Source organism: Lipophrys pholis (assembly GCF_963383615.2).
Source record: "Lipophrys pholis genome assembly, chromosome: 11".
Taxonomy (NCBI): domain Eukaryota; kingdom Metazoa; phylum Chordata; class Actinopteri; order Blenniiformes; family Blenniidae; genus Lipophrys; species Lipophrys pholis.
Window position 1 is genome coordinate 2,019,668 of NC_137631.1, and position 27,906 is coordinate 2,047,573.

The 27,906-nt window shown below is 48.0% G+C and overlaps 1 protein-coding gene across 2 annotated transcripts in view; it reads right to left on the minus strand.

The window, feature by feature from the left end:
• Positions 1–27,377, minus strand: part of ptprz1a (protein tyrosine phosphatase receptor type Z1a) — a 72,470-nt gene extending 45,093 nt beyond the window's left edge. Inside the window, exons 1-7 of one of the 2 annotated variants that reach the window (XM_080474939.1) lie at positions 27,118–27,377; positions 8,080–8,142; positions 6,631–6,810; positions 1,581–1,732; positions 1,362–1,457; positions 812–878; positions 578–735 (exon numbers count right to left, since the gene is read on the minus strand). In XM_080474939.1, the coding sequence (XP_080331065.1) occupies positions 578–735; positions 812–878; positions 1,362–1,457; positions 1,581–1,732; positions 6,631–6,810; positions 8,080–8,142; positions 27,118–27,181 (780 nt within the window). In that variant the 5' untranslated portion in view covers positions 27,182–27,377. The remainder of the gene's footprint in view (positions 1–577; positions 736–811; positions 879–1,361; positions 1,458–1,580; positions 1,733–6,630; positions 6,811–8,079; positions 8,143–27,117) is intronic. The other variant, XM_080474938.1, reaches the window with a different exon arrangement.
• Between the last annotated feature and the right edge of the window lie 529 nt (positions 27,378–27,906).

A 27,906-nucleotide genomic window follows, 5' to 3' on the forward strand; every position in this document is an offset into this window, starting at 1 on the left:
GTATCATACTGATATTGTCATGGTATCGTACTGATATTGTCGTGGTATCGTACTGATATTGTCGTGGTATCGTACTGATATTGTCGTGGAATCATGCTGATATTGTCGTGGTATCAGACTGATATTGTCGTGGAATCATGCTGATATTGTCGTGGTATCAGACTGATATTGTCGTGGAATCATGCTGATATTGTCATGGTATCGTACTGATATTGTCATGGTATCGTACTGATACTGTCATGGTATCGTACTGATACTGTCGTGGTATCATGCTGATATTGTCGTGGTATCAGACTGATATTGTCGTGGTATCGTACTGATATTGTCATGGTATCGTACTGATACTGTCATGGTATCGTACTGATACTGTCGTAGTATCATGCTGATATTGTCGTATCATGCTGATATTGTCGTGGTATCATGCTGATATTGTCGTATCATACCTATAGTGTCGTGGCATCATACTGATATTGTCATGGTATCGTGTCTGGTGTGTGTGTGCTTGTGTGACACTGGTATTACGTTGGTATCATTATCAGTTTGTTGTCTTGGAAACTGCTTAAAGATGGCCGCCTACCTGCTGGTCAGAAATGGCGGCGGTGTTCTTAAAGACGATCCACTCGACGGTGTCGCTGCAGGGCGGCGTCGTCAGTGAGCCATTGTACACAAAGTATTTGTGAGTGGAGTTGGGCAGGAGGCCGCGCAGGGTGAAGGGTAAGACCGTGGCGATCTTTTCTGCACGGCGACAGAAACACGTTCAACACAGGTGAAGGTGAATTGTCAGGAAGACGAGACAAGAACGCCGTCATACCGTATCGGCCCACGCTGGTCACGCCTTCGATGACGGCGGCAAAGTTCGCGTTGTCTTCACTGGTCGTCTGAAGACGGGAAATCACAAACACCACAAACCTCAGTATCAGTGTTAGCATCAGACGCATCAGTGTTAGCATTATTGGCAACAGTGTGAGCATCGGTAGCAGCAGTTTTAGCAAATGCATTATCAGTGTTAGCATCAGTGTTAGCATCAGTGTTAGCATCAGTGTTAGCATTGGTAGCATCAGTGTTAGCATTGGTAGCATCAGTGCTAAAATTAGCAAGTGGGTTGTGGTATCACAGCACAGCGTATAAATACTGTATATTAATATTTGTATATTCGCATTAGCATGGTAGCATCAGCATAAGAATCAGCATTAGCATGGTAGCATCAGCATTAGGTACAGTGTAATTTTTAGCTGTTTAACTTGTTTTTTCTATTTGAACTGTTTTGGTTCTGCTTTCTCAAGTATCAATAGAAAAAGAGTAAATAAAAAAACATCCATAAACTGATCAGATTGTTTTCCATCTAAAACCAGCAAACGAACCTCCAGCAGCACCGCCAGCGCCGTGATTCTGCCTCCAGACGTCACGGCTTCGTCTAAAGAGTCGTAGCGATGAGCTTCGTAGCAGTAGATCTGCATCTGAAGGAGGAAAGAGAAACGTTGTAATGCTAATGCTAAATGCTAACCCAAGAGTCCTGAAGGGACAATGCTCCAGAGTTATTATTGTAGTAATTATTGTCTTCAGGTAATACTGCGTCTCACCTCCAGGGGGTATTTCACTCCATCCAGACTGTGCTCCGAGCCCTCAGACGAGGCGTTGCAGCGCCCCCAGTGGAAGGTGATCCGCCCCACTTTGAACTTTGACCTGAGGCCGCCTCCGCTGACGTAGAACTCTCCGTCCACGTTGATGGCCACTGATGAGAGAAAGGACACAGACACGTTGTCGTCATTCTGCAGTTTGACCACCAGGGGCACTGCACCGAAATTCAGTGGTGCTGGATGAACGATGGGGCTGGGTGGAGGGATGGAGGTGGACAGATGGAGGTGGAGAGGTGCAGAGATGGAAAGATGGAGGTGGACAGGTGGGGTCGTGGAAAGATGGAGGTGGAGAGATGGAGAGGTGCATGGATAGAGGTGGAGAAGTGGAGGTAGAGAGATGAGAGGTGGAGGTGGAGAGGTGGAGGGATGGAGGTGGAATGCTGGAGAGGTGGAGAGATGGAGCTGGAGGTGGAGAGATGGAGGTAGCAAGATGGAGAGGTGGAGACATGGGATGGAGGTGCAGAGATGGAGGTGGAGAGGTGGAGAGGTGGAGAAATGGAAGTGGTGAGATGTGGAGTTGGAGAGATGGAGGTGGAGGGACAGAGATGGAGGAACGGCGGTAGATGGATGGAAGTGGACAGATGAAGGTGGAAAGGAAAGGTGGAGGTGGAGAGATGAAAGATGGAAGTGAAGGGATAGATGTGGAGAGGTGGAGGTGGAGAGATGGAGGTGGAGAGCTGGGGAGGTGGGGAGGTGGAGAGATGGAAAGATGGAGAAGTGGAGAGATGGAGGTGGAGAGATGGAGGCGGAGAGGTGGATCGATGGAGGTAGAGAGGTGGATAGATGGAGGTGGAGAACCGTTCCTCATGCAGGAAGCCAGACGTCTCCACCCCTCAGTGTGTCAGACTGTTCACTGGTCAACCACTTGGGACGTTTCACCGAAAACAGGAAGTCGAACAAAAACACCTGTAACTTCACATTAAGTGTTATCGTTTTTTTTATCAATATGAGTCGTTAAATTTTGTTATGTGTATTTACGTGTCGTCGTTTTGTGGTCGTTCTGTGTAATTACGAGTTACGTGTTTTGTGTTGTTACATGTTGTTACGGATCATTGTGTGTCATTACTGGAATTACATTTCATTACGCGTCATTTTGTGGTCGTTGCATATCGTTTTTTTGGTCATTATGAGTTGTTCCATGTTGTTTTGTGTCATTACATGTCATTATGTTTCGTCACATGTCATTATGCATTATTGCGTGTCCTTTTGTGGTTGTTACGAGTTGTTACATGTTGTTTTGTGGTCATTATGGGTTGCTATGTGTGAATGACATTATGTGTCGTTACGTGTCATTATGTGTCATTACATGTCGTTTTGTGGTCATTACGTATCGTTACGCGGCGTTTCGTGGGTTTTACGTGTTTTTAAGTGTCATTACTTGTCGTTGCGTGTTTTCTGGTTTTCAAATGTCGTTACGTGTCATTACGTGTCATTACGTGTTGTTTTGTGGTTTTTACATGTCGGTACGTGTCGTTTTGTGGGTTTCACATGGTGTTACATGTCATGTGTCATCACGTGTCATCATGTGTTATTATGTGTCATTATGCGTCGTTACGTGTCATTATGTGTAGTTAGATGTCATTATGTGTCATTGTGTCATTACGTGTCGTTATGTGTCATTACGTGCCATTACGTGTGGTTTTGTGGTTTTTACACGTCGTTACGTGTCATTATGTGTAGTTAGATGTCATTACGTGTCATTACGTGTCATAATGTGTCGTTATGTGTCATTACGTGTCGTTATGTGTCATTACGTGTCATTATGTGTCATTATGTGCCATTACGTGTGGTTTTGTGGTTTTTACACGTCGTTACGTGTCATTACATGTCATTATGTGTCATTACGTGTCATTATGTCATTACGTGCCATTAATGTGGTTTTGTGGTTTTTACACGTCGTTATGTGTCATTATGTGTAGTTACATGTCATTATGTGTCATTATGTGTCATTACACGTCGTTACGTGTCATTATGTGTCATTCCGTATCGTTACACGTTGTTTTGCGGTTTTTCCGTGTCATTACGTGTGGTTGTGTGACGGTTTCATCTTCCAGACGACTCTCTACGTTCTGTAAAGAGAACATCTGCTCTCCATGTGACCTCAAACGCTTTGTGTTGCTCTTTCACTGCAGGTCTCGTCTTCCATTGTGTTTCATTTCAGCTCCCGTCCAGAATCTAATTTCCCCTCCGGGGAGGAAAATATTGACTCAACTTGTGGCCGATTCGACCGCGATGAAACGTTTGTTTGCCCTGGTTTCACAACTCTGTCCTCGACTGGATGTCTGCCGTGACAGAAACTGCTTTGAGTAGCGTCGACCCGACAGAGTTCTTGTTATTTCCTGTCGCTCCGGAGCGAGCGGACGGTGTGGAGAGACCGACCCTCCTGTCTTCTGTTTCACTGAACAATGAATGGATGAGCACCGAGCAGCTCATTGAGTTTCACCACTTAAAGACAGGAAGTAGATAAAATCCTCTGGAACCCGTCACACCAGGGACGGTAACTGGATCTGCCGCCGTCTGGGGAAAAGAGCCACTGAAAGCAGCTTTAAAAACTGGAGAAACAGCGAAAAGTGGATAAAAGTTTTCAGCCCTTTACGGTTTTTTTTGGAGTCAAAAATTTTAATTTTGCAGTTAATTTTTAATTAACATCTACTAGTTGGTTGGAATCATTTCAAGCTGCAGAGCAAACGTAGCAGAACGACCAATGAATTCTGCATCAATACAACTGGCCAATGAGATGGAGCCCGACGGGCCTGAAGCTCCGCCCCCGTTGTCATGTGAGAAAGTTAAGAATTGAATGAATGACTCTCGCACTCACTAACTCACCAGTCTGGTCTATTTCATTAGAGCTAAACGAGTCTCACCAGTCTGGAGTGTTTCATTAGAGCTAAACGAGTCTCACCAGTCTGGAGTGTTTCATTAGAGCTAAACGAGTCTCACCAGTCTGTACTGTTTCATTAGAGCTAAACGAGTCTCACCAGTCTGGACTGTTTCATTAGAGCTAAACGAGTCTCACCAGTCTGGAGTGTTTCATTAGAGCTAAACGAGTCTCACCAGTCTGGAGTGTTTCATTAGAGCTAAACGAGTCTCACCAGTCTGTACTGTTTCATTAGAGCTAAACGAGTCTCACCAGTCTGGACTGTTTCATTAGAGCTAAACGAGTCTCACCAGTCTGGACTGTTTCATTAGAGCTAAACGAGTCTCACCAGTCTGGACTGTTTCATTAGAGCTAAACGAGTCTCACCAGTCTGGACTGTTTCATTAGAGCTAAACGAGTCTCACCAGTCTGGAGTGTTTCATTAGAGCTAAACGAGTCTCACCAGTCTGGACTGTTTCATTAGAGCTAAACGAGTCTCACCAGTCTGTAGTGTTTCATCAGAGCTAAACGAGTCTCACCAGTCTGGACTGTTTCATTAGAGCTAAACGAGTCTCACCAGTCTGGAGTGTTTCATTAGAGCTAAACGAGTCTCACCAGTCTGGAGTGTTTCATTAGAGCTAAACGAGTCTCACCAGTCTGGACTGTTTCATTAGAGCTAAACGAGTCTCACCAGTCTGGACTGTTTCATTAGAGCTAAACGAGTCTCACCAGTCTGGAGTGTTTCATTAGAGCTAAACGAGTCTCTACCAGTCTGGACTGTTTCATTAGAGCTAAGCGAGTCTCACCAGTCTGGTCGGTTTCATTAGAGCTAAGCGAGTCTCACCAGTCTGGAGTGTTTCATTAGAGCTAAACGAGTCTCACCAGTCTGGACTGTTTCATTAGAGCTAAACGAGTCTCACCAGTCTGGACTGTTTCATTAGAGCTAAACGAGTCTCACCAGTCTGGACTGTTTCATTAGAGCTAAACGAGTCTCACCAGTCTGGACTGTTTCATCAGAGCTAAACGAGTCTCACCAGTCTGTAGTGTTTCATTAGAGCTAAACGAGTCTCACCAGTCTGGACTGTTTCATTAGAGCTAAACGAGTCTCACCAGTCTGGAGTGTTTCATTAGAGCTAAACGAGTCTCACCAGTCTGGAGTGTTTCATTAGAGCTAAAGGAGTCTCACCAGTCTGGAGTGTTTCATTAGAGCTAAACGAGTCTCACCAGTCTGGAGTGTTTCATTAGAGCTAAGCGAGTCTCACCAGTCTGGACTGTTTCATTAGAGCCAAACGAGTCTCACCAGTCTGGACTGTTTCATCAGAGCCAAACGAGTCTCACCAGTCTGGACTGTTTCATCAGAGCTAAACGAGTCTCACCAGTCTGGACTGTTTCATTAGAGCTAAACGAGTCTCACCAGTCTGTAGTGTTTCATCAGAGCTAAACGAGTCTCACCAGTCTGGACTGTTTCATTAGAGCTAAACGAGTCTCACCAGTCTGGAGTGTTTCATTAGAGCTAAACGAGTCTCACCAGTCTGGAGTGTTTCATTAGAGCTAAACGAGTCTCACCAGTCTGGAGTGTTTCATTAGAGCTAAACGAGTCTCACCAGTCTGTACTGTTTCATTAGAGCTAAACGAGTCTCACCAGTCTGGAGTGTTTCATTAGAGCTAAACGAGTCTCACCAGTCTGGAGTGTTTCATTAGAGCTAAACGAGTCTCACCAGTCTGTACTGTTTCATTAGAGCTAAACGAGTCTCACCAGTCTGGAGTGTTTCATTAGAGCTAAACGAGTCTCACCAGTCTGGAGTGTTTCATTAGAGCTAAACGAGTCTCACCAGTCTGTACTGTTTCATTAGAGCTAAACGAGTCTCACCAGTCTGGAGTGTTTCATTAGAGCTAAACGAGTCTCACCAGTCTGGAGTGTTTCATTAGAGCTAAACGAGTCTCACCAGTCTGTACTGTTTCATTAGAGCTAAACGAGTCTCACCAGTCTGGAGTGTTTCATTAGAGCTAAACGAGTCTCACCAGTCTGTAGTGTTTCATCAGAGCTAAACGAGTCTCACCAGTCTGGAGTGTTTCATCAGAGCTAAACGAGTCTCACCAGTCTGTAGTGTTTCATTAGAGCTAAACGAGTCTCACCAGTCTTGCCATCGTTCTTGGCGGTAGTCGTTTCCATGGTCAGGTCCTCCCAGCCCTGGAAGTTCAGGTCCTGGTACTGCAGCTTCACCTGGGCCAGACTCTCCTCCATGTTGATGGGCGACTGCCGGGCGTTGCTGCACGACGGAAACTTCTTGGCCCAGTGGTTCTGGTTTAATGTTCCTGCAGAGCAGCCAGAGGAAGAGGAGGAGGATGAAGGGCTTAACTCAGAGAGGAGGAGGAAGTGGGGCAGGATGAAGAGCTGAACTCAGCGAAGAGGAGGAAGTTGAGGATGAAGAAGAGCTGAACTCAGAAGAGGAGAAGGAGGATGAAGAGCTGAACTCAGAGAGGAGGAGGATGAAGAGCTGAACTCAGAAGAGGAGAAGGAGGATGAAGAGCTGAACTCAGCGAAGATGAGGAAGTGGAGGATGAAGAAGAGCTGAACTCAGAAGAGGAGGAGGAGGATGAAGTGCTGAACTCAGAGAGGAGGAGGAGGATGAAGAGCTGAACTCAGAAGAGGAGGAGGAGGATGAAGAGCTGAACTCTATGTCAGACCACATCAAACTAAAACCAGCAGATCAACAGAAGGCCGAAGCTTTTATTTGCTTCATGTTTCTCGTGTTTTAAACCAACAACTGACTGACTCATTGGTTGCAGCAACACAGCAACTTCCTGATACCTGAATATAGATATCTGCCGATACCGATACCGATACCGATACCATTGTGATACCAGAGCGGTTTGCTTTAATATTGTTTGGATCAATATTGTTGATTTTATATGAGTATGGGAACCCGATACCGATACTGGATCGGATTGGCCCCATCCCTACTTCATCACCAGCAACTTCGTCACTTACATGCTAAAGCGACATGCTAAAGAGTTTTCGGCTAACACACCAGTGATGCTATATGCTACATGCTAAAGAGTTTACGGCTCACACACCAGCGATGCTATATGCTACATGCGAAATAGTTTACGGCTCACACACCAGCGATGCTACATGCTCCATGCTAAAGAGTTTCTGGCTCACACACCAGTGATGCTATATGCTACATGCTAAAGAGTTTACGGCTCACACACCAGCGATGCTACATGCTAAAGAGTTTGCTCACACACCAGCGATGCTACATGCTAAATGCTAAAGAGTTTCTGGCTCACACACCAGCGATGCTACATGCTAAATGCTAAAGAGTTTCTGGCTCACACACCAGCGATGCTACATGCTAAATGCTAAAGAGAACAGTTCAACACCTGGACAGGATGAATCCAACAATCGATGGATCACTATTTATAGACTTCACCATCTCTATTGTTGTCAAACTGCCTTAAATCTTCATGTGTGTCTTATTTCTAGGAATTACTGATGACGTGGGACTGAATTTGTGTTTCTGTTGAGTCTTCTCGTCGTTACCTTTCCTGACTAACCCGAACCCGTTAGCAGAGTCTCACCTGCGTACGACCAGTCGATGTCCTCGGAGAACTTCCTCTGGTTCCTGTAGGCGTATCCTCCAGCTGCAGGACAGAACAGAGACACGTTCACTGAAACTGGAAAACTTTATCGATGTTTTGTCCTATTTTCTTGATTTTGTATATTTTCATATCAATAAAATGAAATGTATGGTCTCCTCCAGGTGTCCCTGCAGGAGACACTTTCCGTACGTCACCAGGAAAACAAAAAGGTAAAAAACAAAACTGGTTAACTGAAGATAAATGTAAGGCTCCATATGAAGAATACAGTGCAGAATAAGAAACTTAAGATGGAAATGGTTGCTCACACAAACAGGAAGTGAATTTTAAAGAGTCACATTCTGTCAATAAGACCAATAAAAAAAACGTTTGGTTCATCTTGAGGCACTGAAAAAGACAGTTGTTTGTATTTTTGTAGATAGAGCGATCTAACGCGTTGTGGCGTATGGAGGAGGCATCATCAACCCAGCGGCTGCCTGGGCATGTCACATTAATGAGGCGGCGGCGGCGCCCCCCAGGGGATCATTACAATACTACACCTCATTAACATCCCAGAGCGCCGCAGGGCATGACTTACAGGAAGTGGAGTGACTGGATGGAGGTCACTTCAGGATTAACTCCGATTTTATCTTCTACATCAGGGGTCGGCTAACCCGCGGCTGCTTGAGCCTCGGTCCCACTGCAGTTCCTCCCTGAGCGGTACAGTACGGTACGGTACAGTACAGTACAGTACGGTACGGTACAGTACAGTACAGTACGGTACGGTACGGTAAGGCAAAGCGCACCCAGACCAACTGTGTTGTGCGGTCCCACTAAAGAGAGTACGGTAAAATGTAGGCGGGGTTGTGAACGACGCAGGAATGTAACATCGTTACGCAACAATGGTGGCGTGAAGAACTCAGAAGTTTCCGTTGCGGCTCCGCGGTCGTCTGAAGCTTCTTTATCTGTGACACAGTGAAAACTTCCTCAACCTGAACTGCAGCGTCCATCTGCTGCTGGATCTCCACTCCTGTTACTCAGAGGAGCGTCTGAACCTCGTCTGAACACCAGGGGGCAGTGGAGCAACGACGTTTCAATACACCCAGTCAACAAAACCACCAGTGCAGCTCCCAGGGTGTTCTGTTCAATGGAAAACGGGTCCAAATGGCTCTTTGAGTGTTGAAGACCCCTGTGTTAGAGTAATGTCAGTATTAAATTAACTCTGGTTTTCTCTTCTAGATTAACTTCAGGATTAACTCTGGTTTTCTCTTCTAGATTAACTTTGAATTAGGAGATGGGTCTCCTGCTGCTGGTGGTTCATTCCCTCTTAGTTGAGGATGATAGCAGTCTAATCCTGGATTACGCCTCTGACAGTCTACAGAGGAAACTACAGTTCTACTTGGAGCCACCAGGGGGAACCCAGGAGACATCCAGATGAACCTTGATGGATGGAAATGATCAAACATATCAGAGCACCAAAGCAAATAATCCAGACAAACAGCTGAGAGATGATCTGGTTGGTCAGCAGAATGAAGGTAGAGGATTGTTAACCATCTTGAAAATAAAGCTCTCTACTATTCACCACTTCATTCCAGAGCTCTCAGCCAGCAGAGGACAGATCAGAAAACGTTCTCTTCCCTTGTTCTGTTCAGCACCTTAGGCAAACAATATCATGTGATCCAGAGTCTTTCAGTGTCAGAACAGATTCTGCTCTTCTAACCCAAACCAGAGAAGCCCCGCCCACAGCCAGGAGGATCCAGAGAAGCCACGCCCCCAGGCAGGAGGATCCAGAGAAGAACCAGAGAAGCCCCGCCCCTAGCCAGGAGGATCCAGAGAAGAACCAGAGAAGCCCCGCCCCCAGCCAGGAGGATCCAGAGAAGAACCAGAGAAGCCACGCCCCTAGCCAGGAGGATCCAGAGCAGAACAAGAGAAGGCGGCCTGGAGGAACAGAACCGTGTTTAAAGTATTGGTTCCACTGGGCGGTCTGGAGGAACAGAACCGTGCTTATAGTATTGGTTCCACCGGGCGGCTTGGAGGAACAGAACCGTGTTGGTTCCAGGCAGCGACGGCCTCCTCCTGAGCTCAGTATCATGGGATAATGGTCTGAGCGCCACACTGCGTGCGGTCGCTCGGCCGTCAGGTGAAGTGTGGTGATTTGAGAGCTTCTGCTGAATTGGTATCTTCTTCTCTGGACGCCAGCAGAAGACAGGAAACCTTGTGGCTCTGGAGTCTGGTGGGAGTGACGACTCCACTGCAACGTCTGATCTGGAGCTCTGAACGTTCCGTCAGCTGACCAGACAGGAGATGACCGCCACATAAACACGCATTGAAACCCGGACACACAGATCAGGTGTGAACAGACTGCAGTGGTGTTAACATCTGACGGAGCTCCGCGACAGCGCTGCTGGGTCCGCCTCATCCATAGAGCTTTAGGCCCCGCCTACCAGGCAAAACCATCTGTCACTCCCAAAAAATATTCCATCCACACCTCACTCAACAAGAACCTGCCAGGCCTTTAGGTGGCGCTGTGACTGCCACAGAAATACACCAGGAACACAGAAGAAGACAGAGACTCCTCCTCCTCCTCCTCCTCCTCCTCCTGGACAAATCTACATGTGGCTCATTAAACCAAACAGCATCAGCAGCTTCTGCAGCTCCACCTGGAGCAGGTAGTCCGCCATGTTGTTTAGTGACATCATGGAGAGGGAGGCGGGGCTATAGGTTGAGAGGTGGAGCCATGACATCACAGAGAGGGAGGCGGGGCTTTAGGTCAAGAGGTGGAGCCATGACATCACAGAGAGGGAGGAGATGATATAGGTTGAGAGGTGGGTGATGACATCACAGAGGGGGAGGAGATGATATAGGTTGAGAGGTGGGTGATGACATCATTTTCAGTGAATGTGCGTCTTGTTCGTCCACACGTCAAAGCCAAGGCGGCGTTTTTCTAATTTCTCCAAACGATGATTACATGAAACGGCGGCGGCGTGTGGGCGGGGCCTCAGACTAAATAGCTTTCATCACTTCCCACATTGACAGCAGAAGTTTAAGAGTTTTAAGTCAGGAGTCAACCTTTTAAACAAACTTCCATGTGCGGTTTGGTTGTGATGTTGTCTTCAGTCTCGCCTCACGGCGCCGCAGGACGGACCTCAATCGCCTGGTACGGTAAACCGCCCGGTTCGGGTTACAGAACACACACTGACACAGGAGAGGAAGTGAAAAGCCTTTGTTACAGTGAAGACAAAGAACACAGCTGCTGACACGACCTCAGAGGCAACGACACCCAAAGCTCCGCCCAGCAGCCACTTCCTGTTCACCTGAACATGTAGGTCAGCTGGGCATCCGCCTGGGAGCTTTTCACTTCCTGCTGGATTAACGACCTTCCAGTCAGTTCCAGGAGGGAACAAGGCCGACTGATGGGCTTCAGACTTTCTTGGGGGATTTTACAGGAACATGGCCGATGCTTGAACTGGACAAAAGGCTGCTGACATGAATGAAAACAACGTATTTAAAGGTGAAGAGTGGATGGAAGGAAACAATTTCCAGGTCTTTCATAATAAAAGCTCCTTTCTATGTTCAATCTTATTGAGGTGGCTCAGTGTTGAAGATGTGGTGAAGAATCGGTGTCAATCCGTCGGACCGACGGCTGCAGTGCACCTCCTTATGGGAGCGTGTGAACGAAGGGGTTACCAAAGACCACCGGATGAAGCCCCGCCCACCTGGAACGCAACATGGCCGCCATCCTCCAACGATCCAAGCAGCCACGCCAGAACGGTTTCAATTATTTATTGGTGATTTATTTACAAAGTGCTCAAATGATGAAGACAGAGACACATCAGAGGTAAAGAATTAACCAAGTCAGGAGTGAGCTGATTAAAATAACTAACCAAAACCACCTTTTCTCAGGTCAGACCGAGCAACCAAAAGAGCAAAATAAACTAGTCCTGCCTCCCCGTGGAAAAAGATTAACCTCAAGTTACTCACTCCACAATGACACACACTCTGAAGGATGGCCACGCCCATCTGAAGGATTCCCACGCCCATCTGAACCACTCTGATTGATGGCCACGCCCATCCGAACCACTCTGATGGATGGCCACGCCCCTCCGGCGGATGGCCACGCCCCTCCGAACCACTCTGAAGGATGGCCACGCCCAGTGTTGTGCCTGAACGAGTTCAGTGAACATTCTTTCATGAACTCGTTCGTATTTTGGGTGAACGTGAACTGAACGTTCTGTATTTCTGCCTGATGGCCGTCACTGTGAGCGGCGCTCATTCTGGGGTTTGTGAACGGCGCTCTCACCGTTCCACGTTGTTTAAGAGAGCGCCAGATTTCCATAGAGCCTTCCAGTGGAAAACCTAAAGCTCACCGTTAACGGGCATGTCGGGGGGGAAAACGACCAATCTGGAAACAGCACCAACAGAGAGTCGCACCGCCGCATGCACCATCAACATGTGAAGCATCGCGTCAAAAACAAATGGAAGACAGCAGCACCACCTCAGACTCTGCCTCCACCATTAATACTTCATCTTCCTATGGTTACAGTACTTTCCTGATGACGAGCCGCTTTTCTTCTTTTTTTTTTTTCACATGCTTTGAACGGAGGACGACTCGGCTTTTTAAGGGTTAACAAGCGTCATGCTGCTGATACTGGGTGATGCGTTCAGGTGCATCACGTAACTCCGACATTTCTTTTTCCTTTTTAAATTTGGTGGCTGCAGTTTATATTCCGGTGCCTCAATAGTCCAGAAATCACGGTACTTAAAAGAATTTTATGAAAAGGTCAGTGATGATCCAGGTGAGAAAGATCTTAGTATTTTGTATAAACTTTGCCCGCCGGGTTTCAAGAAGCAACTCAACAACTTCAACATCCAACCTGAGAGGTTCATTGAACCCGGCTGGACTTTCAAGGTATGTGTGAGTAACTAAAACATTCCTTGAGGGTTTTACTATTTTAAGTTGTAATTTGTTTGTAGAACCTGCCTGGTATATTTTCCTTTGCACCTTAAGAATTACTGTCCTTTGTTTATGTTTTAATAAAATAAAATCCATTGAAGCAGCAGGTTTGTCCTCATGGTTCTGAGAATATCCTGTTGGGGGGGGGGGGGGGGGGCTGCAGCTGCTACTAGTGAGGACTGACTGGGTGGGAACAATGGAGAAATGACAGTATTCTGAGGGGAACAGCTTGCAGTAACATAGTGGAAAAAAAAAGAACTATGAACTAGTTCATGTAGAACTTTCCCAACACTAGCCACGCCCCTCTGAACCACACTGAAGGATGGCCACGCCCCTCAGACCCTGCCCCCTGCTGGAGAAGAAGTGGTAAATTCCATAGTAATCATGGTCAAACACTAATATGACCACAGTCGTAACAGTTGGGTTCAGTACTTTCAGTAGCTACCATCTACAACTACGGTCAGCATCATACCATACCATAATGTATGTTTTGGTAAGGTAAGGTACTGTACAGTACCTTACTGTACTACTACTACTACTCCCAAGGTACAGTAAGGTACTGTATGTTGGGAGTAGTTTAGAGTCTTTCTTTAGACACTTTCACATGTAGACTGGAGGGGAGGAGAGTCACAGGAAGTAGTTTGCTCAGCTGACCAGCTGTTGGACTCTGGAGGACCTGAACCGGGTTCTGGACCCCTGAGGAACAAGGTTCTGGACCCCTGAGGAACAGGGTTCTGGACCCCTGAGGAACCGGGTTCTGCCAAACGTCTAAGAAAGACAAATGTCTCTCAACAAGCCCAAAAACAAATCTCAAGTCTCGCTTGTTCAGTGTTTTTCTTTTTGTTTTCCTCAAAGAAACGGAGAGAAGGGAGTGAGTGGGGGGGGGGGGGGGGGGTTCAGGACTGGAGGACTGAAAGAGTGTGTGTGTGTGTGTGTGTGTGTGTGTGTGTGTGTTGGGGGGGTTCTTAACATGCTTGTGTTCTACTGGGAGAGTGAATGAGGAGAATAGATTCTTTGGGAAAGTCTTGCTCAGCGTCCGTACAGAGAGAAAAACACCAAACTGTGTCAGTGTGTTTATTCAGTGGAGAGTGGCGGCGGCGGCCACGGCACTCGGCACTCCCACAGACCGCCGAGCGCCGTGGCCGCCATGGCGTTCAGCGGTCTGTGGGAGCGCTGCCGCCTCCAGCCGGACGCTCAATAAGAGGATTAGCCGAACCCTGGGAGAGCTGGGACGCCCAGGATGGAGGGGTGAGAACTGGTGCCCACGCCAGAATTCCCCCCCCAGCCGGGGGGGTCACTGTATTACCCAGAAGGCCATGGCAGGTTAATCTGACGACAGTCTGGGATTATGTGTCTCTAAGACCCACAACGCTGGAAGTTCTTCACTTCAACAAGCATCTTTAATATAGACTTTTACAAAGTATATTAATGTGAAAACTCTTTAGCATGTAGCATGTAGCATTGCTGGTGTGTTAGCCCAGAAACTCTTTAGCATGTAGCATTGCTGGTGTGTGAGCCCAGAAACTCTTTAGCATGTAGCATGTAGCATTGCTGGTGAGTGAGCCCAGAAACTCTTTAGCATGTAGCATTGCTGGTGAGTGAGCCCAGAAACTCTTTAGCATGTAGCATTGCTGGTGAGTCAGCTCAGAAACTCTTTAGCATGTAGCATTGCTGGTGAGTGAGCCCAGAAACTCTGTAGCATGTAGCATTGCTGGTGAGTGAGCCCAGAAACTCTGTAGCATGTAGCATTGCTGGTGTGTGAGCCCAGAAACTCTTTAGCATGTAGCATTGCTGGTAAGTGAGCCCAGAAACTCTTTAGCATGTAGCATTGCTGGTGAGTGAGCCCAGAAACTCTTTAGCATGTAGCATGTAGCATTGCTGGTGAGTGAGCGCAGAAACTCTTTAGCATGTAGCATGTAGCATTGCTGGTGAGTGAGCGCAGAAACTCTTTAGCATGTAGCACGAATTGGAGCAGTTGATGGGCGCCGTCGGCCATCGGGACGTTTCCTTCTCCTCCTGCGATGCTTTTTAAACCAACACATTCCGTTTCGGCGCCTTCAGCGTTTCAACAAGCCTCCTATCATCTTCTAACCTGCATCTGTCTTTTCTTCTTCAACGAGAAGTGAATGTTTCATACAGAAACTGGCGTTTTGACCTCCGAGAGCGTCTGACGGCACACAGTGATTCATCGAAGCGCTTCAGGTGGATTTTCTGCACGCTCAGGAGAGGAGCTTTGAAAAAACCCCTGAAAAGTCCAGTCAAAGGCGGCGGTGTGACCGCAGGCGTCAGACAAACCAAAGTTGTGCTGCTCGTGGGAGAACCAGGAGGAACTCATCGATCAGCTTCACGTTTCACCAGAGAAGGCGAAGCAGAGAGTAAAAGAAGAGAGGATTCTCTGTGGAGGAATGAAAGCTGCAGCGATAAGACCAAACATCTGAGAGACGCCTGAAGACAGCGGGGTGAAAATCACTGCAGCTGCTGTGACCGTTTCACCAGCGCTCGGAGATTAAACACACTTTGTGTTGAAGTAGACTCTTCAGGAATCCACCGCATTTTTATGTTTCTAACTTCAATTTTAATCCTGAGAATTAAAAACATCCAGGTTTAGTTATTACTGCTTACATTTGTCAAACACACTCGCTCCCGGTTTTAACCTCCAACTCCAGACAGTTTGTCCTGTGTGTGTGTGTGTGTGTGTGTGTGTGTGTGTGTGTGTGTGTGTGTGTGTGTGTGTGTGTGTGTGTGTGTGTGTGTGTGTGTGTGTGTGTGTGTGTGTGTGTGTGTGTGTGTGTGTGTGTCTGTGTGTGTGTGTGTGTGTGTGTGTGTTAAGGTTTCAACTTTTCAGCACTTTGTCTCTGTGCAGCTTCGTCCAACAGCTGATAAGACCAGAACTGATGTCAGGGAGACGAGGGGGGGGGGGGGGGGGGGGGGGACCATTAACTGCTTGAGGTCACGAAAGTAAATCTTCCCAGGCGTCTCGTCCTCCACTCAACGGCAGATCTTCTGGGAGCAAAAAGTTTCCTCCTCCACCCAGAGCTCTCCTCCACCCAGAGCTCGTCCTCCTCCCAGAGCTTGTCCTGCGCCCAGGGCTCCTCCTCCACCCAAAGCTCGTCCTCCACCCAGAGCTCCTCCTGCCCTCAGAGCTCGCCTTCGCCCAGAGCTCTCCTCCACCCAGAGCTCCTCCTGCCCTCAGAGCTCGCCTCCGCCCAGAGCTCTCCTCCGCCCAGAGCTCTCCACCGCCCAGAGCTCTCCTCCACCCAGAGCTCGTCCTCCTCCCAGAGCTCGTCCTGCGCCCAGAGCTCGTCCTGCGCCCAGAGCTCGTCCTCCACCCAGAGCTTGTCCTGCACCCAGAGCTCCTCCTCCACCCAGAGCTCGTCCTTCACCCAGAGCGCTCCTCCACCCAGAGCTCCTCCTCCACCCAGAGCTCGTCCTTCACCCAGAGCGCTCCTCCACCCACAGCTCCTCCTCCACCCAGATGTCATGAACCAAAGCGTCCCCTGCTATCAGGGCTGTTGCGGCTCCAGCAGACATGTCTCTAATCTAATCGAACACACGGTGACCAAACAGTTTGTCAGGGAAAATCCTCCCAAACAGAAAAACGACTTCATTAAAGACGGGAGCTGAATAGTCGGAGTCCAGAGCCAGAAACTGGATCCCAGCGGAGAGACAAAGACACAGGAAGTGTGAACGTGGAGCCGTTATTCCTCAACACCCAGGAGGACGACACTCTTCACACTGCCTTAGAAGCTGTGACGTCCGGTTCTGAGATGACTGGAGGAACGTGACCGTGGTGTTCTGGTCGGGTCGGGTCGGACGGTCCAGGGTTAAACAGGAAGTAAACACTGAACACAGCCTCAGACAACAACAACACCAAAACAAGCCAGACTGCAAATATTGGTGCTATGAAGGAAGAAAATGGAGAGAAAAGGTCACAAAACGTTTTCTAGAGGCTGAAAAACTGAAGAAGAGACAAGAAAGTGTCTTGAGACATCGAGAGAAGAATCAAGTGTCACACTATTCAAAGTCTGTTCTGCTGCAGATATTGTCTGTCGCCAGTGAGCCCATACTGGACGAGTTCACTTCCCGTCCCTCTTCTTCTATGGAGCTGATGGTCGAGGACCAACACTGCCCCTGCTGGTACAGACTGGGATCATTTTCTGGAATGAAGGCCGCTGGGAACCTCCACCAAGGAAAGTTGGGGCGAGGGTAATGTTTACGTTGGGTGTCTGTTGGTTTGTATGTATGTTACCAACTATTCACGAAACCTATTGACCAGAATTGGATGAAATGTTCAGGGAGGATTTGTCTTCATCCAAGGATGGTTCCAGTACAATTTGAGAGCAATGGAGTCAAAGGTCAAGGTCGAGGTCACGAAAAGATCAAAAAACATTTTCCACCTAACGCAGCCAATTTTAATCCAATTGATATCAAACCAACAGTAAAACCTTCAGTTTCAATTCCCTACCCTGACGTGTCACATGATGCAGTGATGTCATTACCCTGTTTAGCGGTTGGGGGTCAAAGGTCAGGGAAATTGTAAAATTGATGTACCTCAGTGTCAAACAGTGACAAAACAAAGTAATTCAAACGACCGTGACAGATGACGGAAGGAGTGGTGGATCAATAACCTTGTAATCTATTGGTTTCCACGGTGACAGATGTGGCGTCGGTGACGATCTGCGCTCTACCGAGTGTAGTTCTAGTTTATTTAGTTTTATTAGGAGAGATCACGATGATGGACATTTCATGTTGAATGATTAGTGCAATTTGTAAAAGATCCCACTATCCCACTGTAATCTGATACTTTTGTCTCTTTAATTGAAATTTTACTTCCTTTGTTCATGTTTTTTGGTCATGATTTCCATCGCACATGTTGAGTTTCATGTGGAGTGTTACAGCGCCTCTACAGGCCTGGGTTGGGTACTACAGCACTTCCACTGGTTCTGTGTGGACAGATATTTTCTTCATGTGGTTTTGTTTCAAGGGAAACATTCATGGACAGAGTCTCAGTAAAAAGCAGGACAGATGACCAGACGACGGTGTTGGTTTCTCCACCGCAGAACTCCAGCCTGTGTCGGCGCCACATCCTGTGCCGAAGGCAGCGAGAGCCGCTCTGCGGGGGCTGCACGGCCGCAGCCAAACACTAATGACTTTTTTCACCTGCGTGAATCAGACGGCGAGCTGGCCAACATTATCAGGGCGATGGCGGCTCATTAACGGGCGGGTGACGACGCCTTGGGGACACAGGACTATTTAGAGGAACAACCTAATTGGAATCAGCAGCAGGGCACCGCAGAGGAAATTATGGATTTTACACTTCGTCCTCTGATAACCTTGACACACTTTGGCTCATCGTACTGCCAAGAGATGAATGCTAACCGCTCACCGCCATCATTCCTAGTCTCATTGCCATCATAATTCCCAGTCTCACCGCCATCATTCCCAGTCTCACCACCATCATTCCCATCTCACCACCATCATTCCTATCTCACCGCCATCATTCCCAGTCTCACCGCCATCATTCCCATCTCACCGCCATCATTCCCAGTCTCATTGCCATCATTCCCAATTTTAACACCATCATTCCAATCTCACCGCCATCATTCCCAGTCTCACCACCATAATTCCCAGTCTCATTGCCATCATTCCCAGTCTCACCGCCATTATTCCCAGTCCCACCACCATCACTCCCATCTCACTGGCTTAATTCCCAGTCTCACCACCATCATTCCCAGTCTCACCGCCATCATTCCCAGTCTCACCACCATCATTCCCATCTCACCACCATCATTCCCAGTCTCACCACCATCATTCCCATCTCACTGCCATCATTCCCAGTCTCACCACCATCATTCCCATCTCACCACCATTATTCCCAGTCTCACCACCATCACTCCCATCTCACCACCATCATTCCCAGTCTCACCACCATCATTCCCAGTCTCACCACCATCATTCCCAGTCTTACCACCATCATTCCCAGTCTCACCCTAGACCACTGCACCAGCCAGTATCATGCAGAGACCAGAAAGTAGTGGAATGCTGCTTGGACAGACTGACAGATGAATGGACGGAAAGATGGAAGGATTGACGGACGGACGGATGGAAGGATGGAAGGAAGGAGGGATGGAACGATAAATGGATGGATGCACAGGTCGGGAGATGGACAGACGAAACGCTTTCATCCAACAGACTGAAATTCATTGAAAATATCAAAGTGGAGGAAATGAATCTCACTTGAATTAAATCTTGATGCTTCATCATCATCGACTCCTTTACAGCAGGTGTGTCTGTCTCACACAGGTCCAGAGGAGCCCGATCAATATCAATACCCTCATCAATACAGCTGATCAATACAGCTGATCAATACAGCTGATCAATACCCTCATCAATACAGCTGATCAATACAGCTGATCAATACAGCTGATCAATACCCTCATCAATACAGCTGATCAATACAGCTCATCAATACAGCTGATCAATACAGCTCATCAATACCCTCATCAATACAGCTGATCAATACAGCTGATCAATACCCTAATCAATACAGCTGATCAATACAGCTGATCAATACAGCTGATCAATACCCTCATCAATACAGCTGATCAATACAGCTGATCAATACAGCTGATCAATACCCTCATCAATACAGCTCATCAATACAGCTGATCAATACCCTCATCAATACAGCTGATCAATACAGCTGATAATTACAGCTGATCAATAACCTCATCATTACACCTGATCAATACCTGATCAATACACCTGATCACAAGACTGGACAGTGAGGTATTGATGAGCTGGTGGAGGCCTTTAGACTCACCACAGTGGGTGTGGTCACCAGTGATGCCACAGTTACACTGAAAAAGTAATCCCATTACTGGTTACTAGTTATGCCTTTAAAAGTAACTTAGTTACTTTGATTACTTGCTTTCAAAACTAAGTTAAGTTGCAAGTTACTTTTTAAGGTTACATTCAGCAGCTGTGGACAACACCCCCCCACGGTCTCAACATAAAGTGGTTTGGCAAAAGGGGCGGGACTTCCTGCCAACACGTCTCATCACTGCAGAACAGTACAAAAGTACTGGAACGTGTTTTTGTTGTTGTGTTCAGGTTTAATGTTTGTTGGTTCTGATTCTTTTGTGTCACCTGAACCTGTGTGTGTGTGTGTGTGTGTGTGTGTGTGTGTGTGTGTGTGTGTGTGTGTGTGTGTGTGTGTGTGTGTGTGTGTGTGTGGTTGTCAGTATCATGCTGAAGGTTTTAGATTCCTCCTCGTTCCAACAGCAGCAGAAGGTTGAATGTGATTCTGTCTGAGCTGCTTTTCTTTATTTCCTCATTTCTTTTTCTTTATTTCCTCATTTCTTTACTTCCTCATTTCTTTATTTCCTCAATTCTTTTTCATTATTTCTTTATTTCCTCAATTCTTTTTCTTTATTTCCTCATTTCTTTATTTCCTCATTTCTTTATTTCCTCATTTCTTTTTCTTTATTTCCTCATTTCTGTATTCCCTCATTTCCTCATTTCTTTACTTCCTCATTTCTTTATTCCCTCAATTCTTTTTCTTTATTTCCTCATTTCTTTATTTCTTTGTTATGCAGTTGGAGCCTGTGGAGCCCCGCCCCAGCAGATGAACCCCCCCCCAGCAGATGACTGCCCCCCCCCCACCACTGAGCTCGTCATGTCAGCCATCTAGGACCTGAAGCGGTGGAGCTCAATGGAGGCTGATCTGGAAAAGAGGATCAGACTAATTCCTGGGATGTCAATGTCCAGTAATACTGCCAGAGTCTGGCCGACGCCCGCTGAGTGGCCAGCATCTTCCTGAAGTGGCTGAGCCTTCACCTGCTTCTGGTACTCTACTGCTACTCTACTGGTACTCTACTGCTACTCTACTGCTACTCCTCCAGGTACTCTACTGCTACTCTACTGGCGCTCTACTGGTACTCTACTGGGCTCCAGCAGGTACTCTACTCGTACTCCTCCAGGTACTCTACTGGTACTCTACTGGGCTCCACCAGGTACTCTACTGGCACTCTTCCAGGTATTCTACTGGGCTCCACCAGGTACTCTACTGGGCTCCACCAGGTACTCTACTGGCACTCCTCCAGGTACTCTACTGGGCTCCATCAGCTACTATACTGGCGCTCCTCCATGTATTCTACTGGGCTCCATCAAGTACTCTACTGGCGCTCCTCTAGGTACTCTACTGGTACTCTACTGGGCTCCACCAGGTACTCTACTGGCACTCCTCCAGGTACTCTACTGGTACTCTACTGGGCTCCATCAGGTACTATGCTGGGTTCCACCAGGTAGTATACTGGGTTCCACCCCCCACCCCCACCTCCACCCCGTTTCAGAGGCCCAGCAGATCACAAGGATCTGGAGCAGGAAGACGAAGAGGAGGAAGAGGAGGAGGGAGGTGGCAGAGTGCCAGGTGGACACCAGCAGAGACAAGATGGTTGGCTCCCTAAAAGAAAACAAAACCCCTCCTCCACCCCCCCGACCTAAAACGAGACGAAAGACAAATGAGGAGAAGGATTAGAACAAATGGGGTGGGGGGGGGGGGGGGCAGAAAGGAGGAGCCGTGAAAGAACTAAAGAAAAGCAGAGATTAAGAACCGAGACAGAAAAGACCAAAAGATTTGGCCCCGAGGACATACACTGTAAAAACTGTCCCAACAGGAGATACACTGTAAAAACTGTCCCAACGGGAGATACACTGTAAAAACTGTTGCAACAGGACATACACTGTAAAAACTGTCCCAACGGGAGATACACTGTAAAAAACAGTCCCAACAGGAGATGTATGACACACATTTTACAGTGTAGACATCTTGGATGGGACCGTTCAGGTCTGATTACCAAACACGTTGTGTGGTATTTGGAGGTACTGAGTACCCGTCACTCCATTAGTCCGGCGATCTATCAAACCTGTTAGTGCCAACTTGTTTTTACAGTGTATGAGAGACGAAGTGAAGGCCGAGAACAGAGTGACGGAGGTCGGTGGGGAGTGAGCAAAGACTGATGACGGACGAACTACGTCGTCTGTCCTCCATCACCCTGCAAGCAGTACGAGTTGGAGGTGTATTTGTGATTCAACACTGTGCTCTCTCGCTCTCTCTCTCCTGGTTCACAGTGTGACAGCGTCCTCATTTCATCACCCCCCCCCCCCCCCCCCCCGCGCTGTTGCTAAACAAATCCCCTCCATTCGCTGGAGGAAGAGGCGCGGCGACGTGACGGGCCTCCTCGGCCGACCTTCGCCAAAGACCCCGCCGCTTGTTTCCCCCCACGTAACCCCGATCCCCATTCAGCCCAGAAAAAGAGGGGGATTCAAACCGGTGGCCCCTGTGTGTGCCTGAGTGAACGCCACTGAGCCTAATACCCACTAATCTGCTCGTCAAACACCCGCCGCCATGACGGGAAATCAGCTTTTCATCCAGGCGCAGCAAAGGAAGTCTGTCCAGTCAGAGGTGTATCGCCGAGATGGAAGGAACAAGAAACTGGACAAGAAACTGGAAATGGGACGAGAAACTGAAGACTGGACAAGAAACTGGAAACTGGAAATGGGACGAGAAACTGGAAACTGGAAATGGACAAGAAACTGGACAAGAAACTGGAAATGGACAAAAAAATGGACACTGGACAAGAAACTGGACAGAAAACTAGAAATTGGACAACAAACTTGAGACTGGACAGGAAACTGGATAGGAGACAGGAAACTAGACAAGAAACTAGAAACTGGACAGGAAACTGGAAACTAGACAGGAAATAGTAAAGTGGGCAGGAAACAGAACCGGAAACACACAGAAGACACACAAACACACAGATGTTTAAGTCGGCTGGGATTTTTTGGCGAAACCGTTTATAACCCATTAAACGCGCTGACTCGGCAAACAACGCAGGTTACAGTCAGGGGTGGACTGGTCATCTGGCGCACCGTCACCATCCTGGTGGGGCGGTGTCTCTGGGGGCTGGTCAACAGGTCCCCACCCGCACCCGATTAACGTGTAGACTGACTCCGTTATGGAACGCGCGCCGACGTGAACCAGGAAATGTATGAATGGAATCCTGTGCGCCTCCGCGGTTCTCTGCGGTTCTCCGCGGTTCTCCGCGGTTCGCGCACCAGTTTGAGCGGTCAGTGGACGAGCAATGCAGAAAGTCGGTTCCGGCCTGGAGGCCGACCACGAGCAGGCTACCGACGGCGTCGCCGGCTGGCCGCTGCTCTCCACCCCCCGGTAAAAGGTACCGGAGGCTGGGATCATAAACCAACGACCACCGAGCCTCACCTGGTCTCTGACGTGACGTCTGACGGGTGGAGCTGAGCCCCACCAGCATGTTGCCTCCAGTGAACCGGGAGTTCGTCATGATGCACCTCCTCCACCCCTCCACTGCTTTAACCATCTCCGTTCAGGACCAGGTGACCTCCAGAGGAAACATCCAGGTTCTCCAGAGCCGTGGTTCCCAACCAGGGGCCTTGGTTTGTTTTTTTTTTAAAGTGGGGGTGTCCAACATAAGGCCGCTGAACCAAAACCGGCCCACTAAAAGTTCCTAACTGGCCAAACCACCAACATAGAGTAACAATGTTATAGAAAACTTTTATTACATAGAACAAGACCTCATGGACACAATTAGAGCCGAATTCATCTTCTGGAGTGAAAAACTGAAGCGACACCAGAACACCAAACGCCCAGTAACCAGTGGAAAACAAGAGTTTATCCTCAGAGAGACGTGAGTCACCGTTACGGGTTAGAACTAGTTCCCATATAGGCGGGGGCCACGCCTGGGTGAAGGTTCATGTATTTAAGTATTTAAGTGAAAGTGCTGAGTCGTGTTAATGTGTTCATACGTTTCCTCAGCTGAACAACAGGCGTGTTGACTTTGATGAGAACTGGGACGATGGCCAGATTTACCTGATGATCATGTGACCCATTCAACAGTGCTCTCTCTCTCGTTTCGATGTTCTGGGTTAGTGATGGCGACACGTTTCTCCGACGGTACCCGACGCTGTCGACATGACAACGACAGAACCGTCTCAGAAGAGGGTCTGTGCTGCTCATCTCCAGGTTCTTGATCCACCGAGAAAATAAATCCTCATCATCCTGAAACGTCCCGGATTCTTTTCTTTAAAGCGCCGAGATTTACACCGTCATTTGACACCAGACTCATCAATGTTTGCCTGTTGGAACAGATGTGCACTTGGTTTCTGTACCAGTATCTGAATCATGAAAGTATAGTATCAGTGTAGTACCAGTATCTGTATCATGAAAGTATAGTATCAGTGTAGTACCAGTATCTGTATCATGAAAGTATAGTATCAGTGTAGTACCAGTATCTGTATCATGAAAGTATAGTATCAGTGTAGTATCAGTACCAGTATCTGTATCATGACAGTATGAGTTGGTACCAGAGGAATTGGTCCTGCAGAAATTGGAACCGGAGGGGTCTGTATCGGAGGAGTCGGTACCGGAGGAGTTGGTATCGGAGGGGTCTGTAATGGAGGAGTCGGGACCGGAGGGGTCTGTAATGGAGGAGTCGGTACCGGAGGGGTCTGTAATGGAGCAGTCGGGACCGGAGGAGTCGGTACCGGAGGGGTCGGGACCGGAGGAGTTGGGACCGGAGGGGTCTGTATTGGAGGAGTCGGGACCGGAGGGGTCGGGACCGGAGGAGTTGGGACCGGAGGAGTCGGGACCGGAGGAGTTGCGGATCACTAAAAGGCTGGACTTTGCCTTCATACAAACAAATCTTAGTTTTTTATATTTGATCTGATCTCAGTGAGGCTGAACCGTTCAGCTTCATCTGCTACATTCATCGTCTCAAATATCTTTTCATAAGAACACAAAGTCTTTATCGATAATATCGGTCCCAACCTGTCCCAAAGTGTCCCAACCTGTCCCAACGTGTCCCAACCTGTCCCAAAGTGTCCCAACCTGTCCCAACCTGTCCCAACGTGTGTGTGTGTGTGTGTCAGTGTGTGTGTCAGTGTGTGTTCACAGGTGATCGATCCAAACACTGATCATTGAATATTGATCAGGTGAAACTTCAGGCTGGAGACGATTAATTTTTGTTCCATGTTAAAACAGTCTGGTGGATCCTGCTGAAGGTATTGATCTGAAGGTATTGATCGGCTGATATTCGTCTGAAGGCATTGATTGGTTGGTATTGATCAAGAGGTATTGATCTGAAGGTATTGATCAAGAGGTATTGATCTGAAGCTATTGAATAGCTGATATTCGTCTGAAAGCATTGATCGGCTGGTATTGATCTGAAGGTATTGATTAGCTGATATTCGTCTGAAGGTATTGATCAGCTGATATTGATCTGAAGGCATTGATCGGCTGATATTCTTCTGAAGGCATTGATCAGGAGGTATTGACCTGAAGGTATTGATCGGCTGATATTGATCTGAAGGCATTGATCAGCTGGTATTGATTTGAAGGTATTGACTTGCTGGTATTGATTTGGAGGTATTGATCGGCTGGTCATCAGTCTTCCTGCAAAGCTTCATCATGGTACACTCAGTAAACTCAGGAAACATTCAGGACTGTGGCCCTCCAGGACCAGGACCAGGACCAGGAATGACCACCTCTGGTTTAAAGAATGTGGCATGACCCTTGACCCCCCCCCCCGCCACCCCAGCTCTCTGGAGCACTGTATTGCAGCCGCCCACCAGGCCCGGTGCTGCAGATCCAGACAGAACAGATCCAGGCAGAACCAGGCCCAGCACTGCAGATCACACACCCCCACCAACACACATTCATCTATGAATCCCACACCTTCACCAACATATACTTCATCCATTCATCACTCACTCCCACCAACACACACATTCATCCATTCATCACTCACTCCCACCAACACATTCATCCATTCATCACTCACTCCCACCAACACACACATTCATCACACACTCCCACCAACACACACATTCATCCATTCATCACACACTCCCACCAACACACACATTCATCCATTCATCACACACTCACACCAACACACACATTCATCCATTCATCAAACACTCCCACCAACACACACATTCATCCATTCATCACTCACTCCCACCAACACACACATTCATCCATTCATCACTCACTCCCACCAACACACACATTCATCCATTCATCACACACTCCCACCAACACATTCATCACACACTCCCACCAACACATTCATCCATTCATCACACACTCCCACCAACACATTCATCCATTCATCACACACTCCCACCAACACACACGTTCATCCATTCATCAAACACTCCCACCAACACATTCATCCATTCATCACACACTCCCACCAACACACACGTTCATCCATTCATCACTCTCCCACTTGGAGAACCAGTCCAGTGAAACAGAAGCTTCTGGCACTTTGTGAGAAACAAACTGTTTCTTGTGATTCAAACCTGCAGAATCTCATTTCCTGACCAGACACTTTCCGACAAACACTTCACCTCCTGAAAACACATCATTAAGCTTCTACACGCAGGAACGTGACGCCTCCAGAAGGTCGACAACCCTTCTGAAGTGCTCCTGAGCAGCAGCTCTGTCTCTTCAGGAGGGTTCTGTTGTTCCAGTCTGTCACACTCCTAACAAGCCGGTCAGAGCACCGTGTCCAAACCGCTCTTTTCACGCTTGACAGCTCGGCTTTGGGGGGCTGATACGTGACGCTCTGCGGCTCACAACGTTTTAATCTGCGATCCCACAGACCCCGGGAGCGATTATCCAGAGAAACATGTCCAAACAAATGTTTAAAGAAACAAAAAAAGACGCTGGATCTGTGTCCAAAAGACGCACGGCGCGTTGCGCACCGCAGCTACTTCCACACATTCAACACGAACCCGTTTTAAAAATGTAACATTAAACTTAAAAAGATCAAAAACAGGAAAAACAAGCAGGTGTTTAGTGTTTTCCTGGTGAGCAGCGCGCGCTCTGGCGCACCTGGAGCGCATTAGCGCGCTCTGGCGCACCTGGAGCGCATTGTGCGCACATTGCTCAAGAGCGCGTCCAGAAGACAAAGTGAGAGGAATGTTGGAGCTTCAGTTTACAGACTCACCTTCACGGTAACGGTTCGGACCGGAGACGAGCTTACCGTGATGTGAGAAGAAGAAGAGGGCAGCCAGCAGCAGCAGCCAGCGGCCGCCGGGAGGCTCCATGCTCGGTCCGGTCCGGAGAGACGCTGCGGACAAACACAGAGTTTCTTCTTGAGGTGGAGGTGGAGTTGGAGGTGGAGGGGGGGTCAGGTCCGCTCCATGCCGCCGCTCCGGGGTTTGAGGAAAGAACCGAATCGGTGGGAGTAGAGTTCTGCTGGAGGTCGTACAGATCCCGGTGCTCCGCTCCGCTCCGGTCCGCTGCACCGACTGACGGCTGGAGACGATCCGCAGAGAGGGAGGGGGCCCCGCCCACACACACACACACACACACACACACACACACACACACACACACACACACACCAAGGAAACAAACATTTGTTTGTCATCACTTTTGAATCACTATCAATATGTGAATCCATCCTATCAAATATTAAGTTTGGTTGATTGATGAACTGGTTCCGCGGGTTTTTAATAAAAGGTGACGTTTCTCTCTGTTTCCTTCATTTACACATAAACCCGCTACGAGCTTCACTAACGACGATTCCTGAAAACTCGGAGATTTAGAAAAACTCCTTTACACCTACCTGGGTTTCTATAAAAACGGATATTTGCCCTCCAACCTCACCTGCGCGTCAAGTGGCCTGAGTGACGGTTTATTATTAAAGCAGCACTGACGCTCATTTATATTGATCATATTCGGTATATTTGATCTTTTTCTACCAGAACAAACAGTTTAGTCACTTTCCCTTGGCTGCTGGATCCCTCATGATGTCTCAAACCTCACA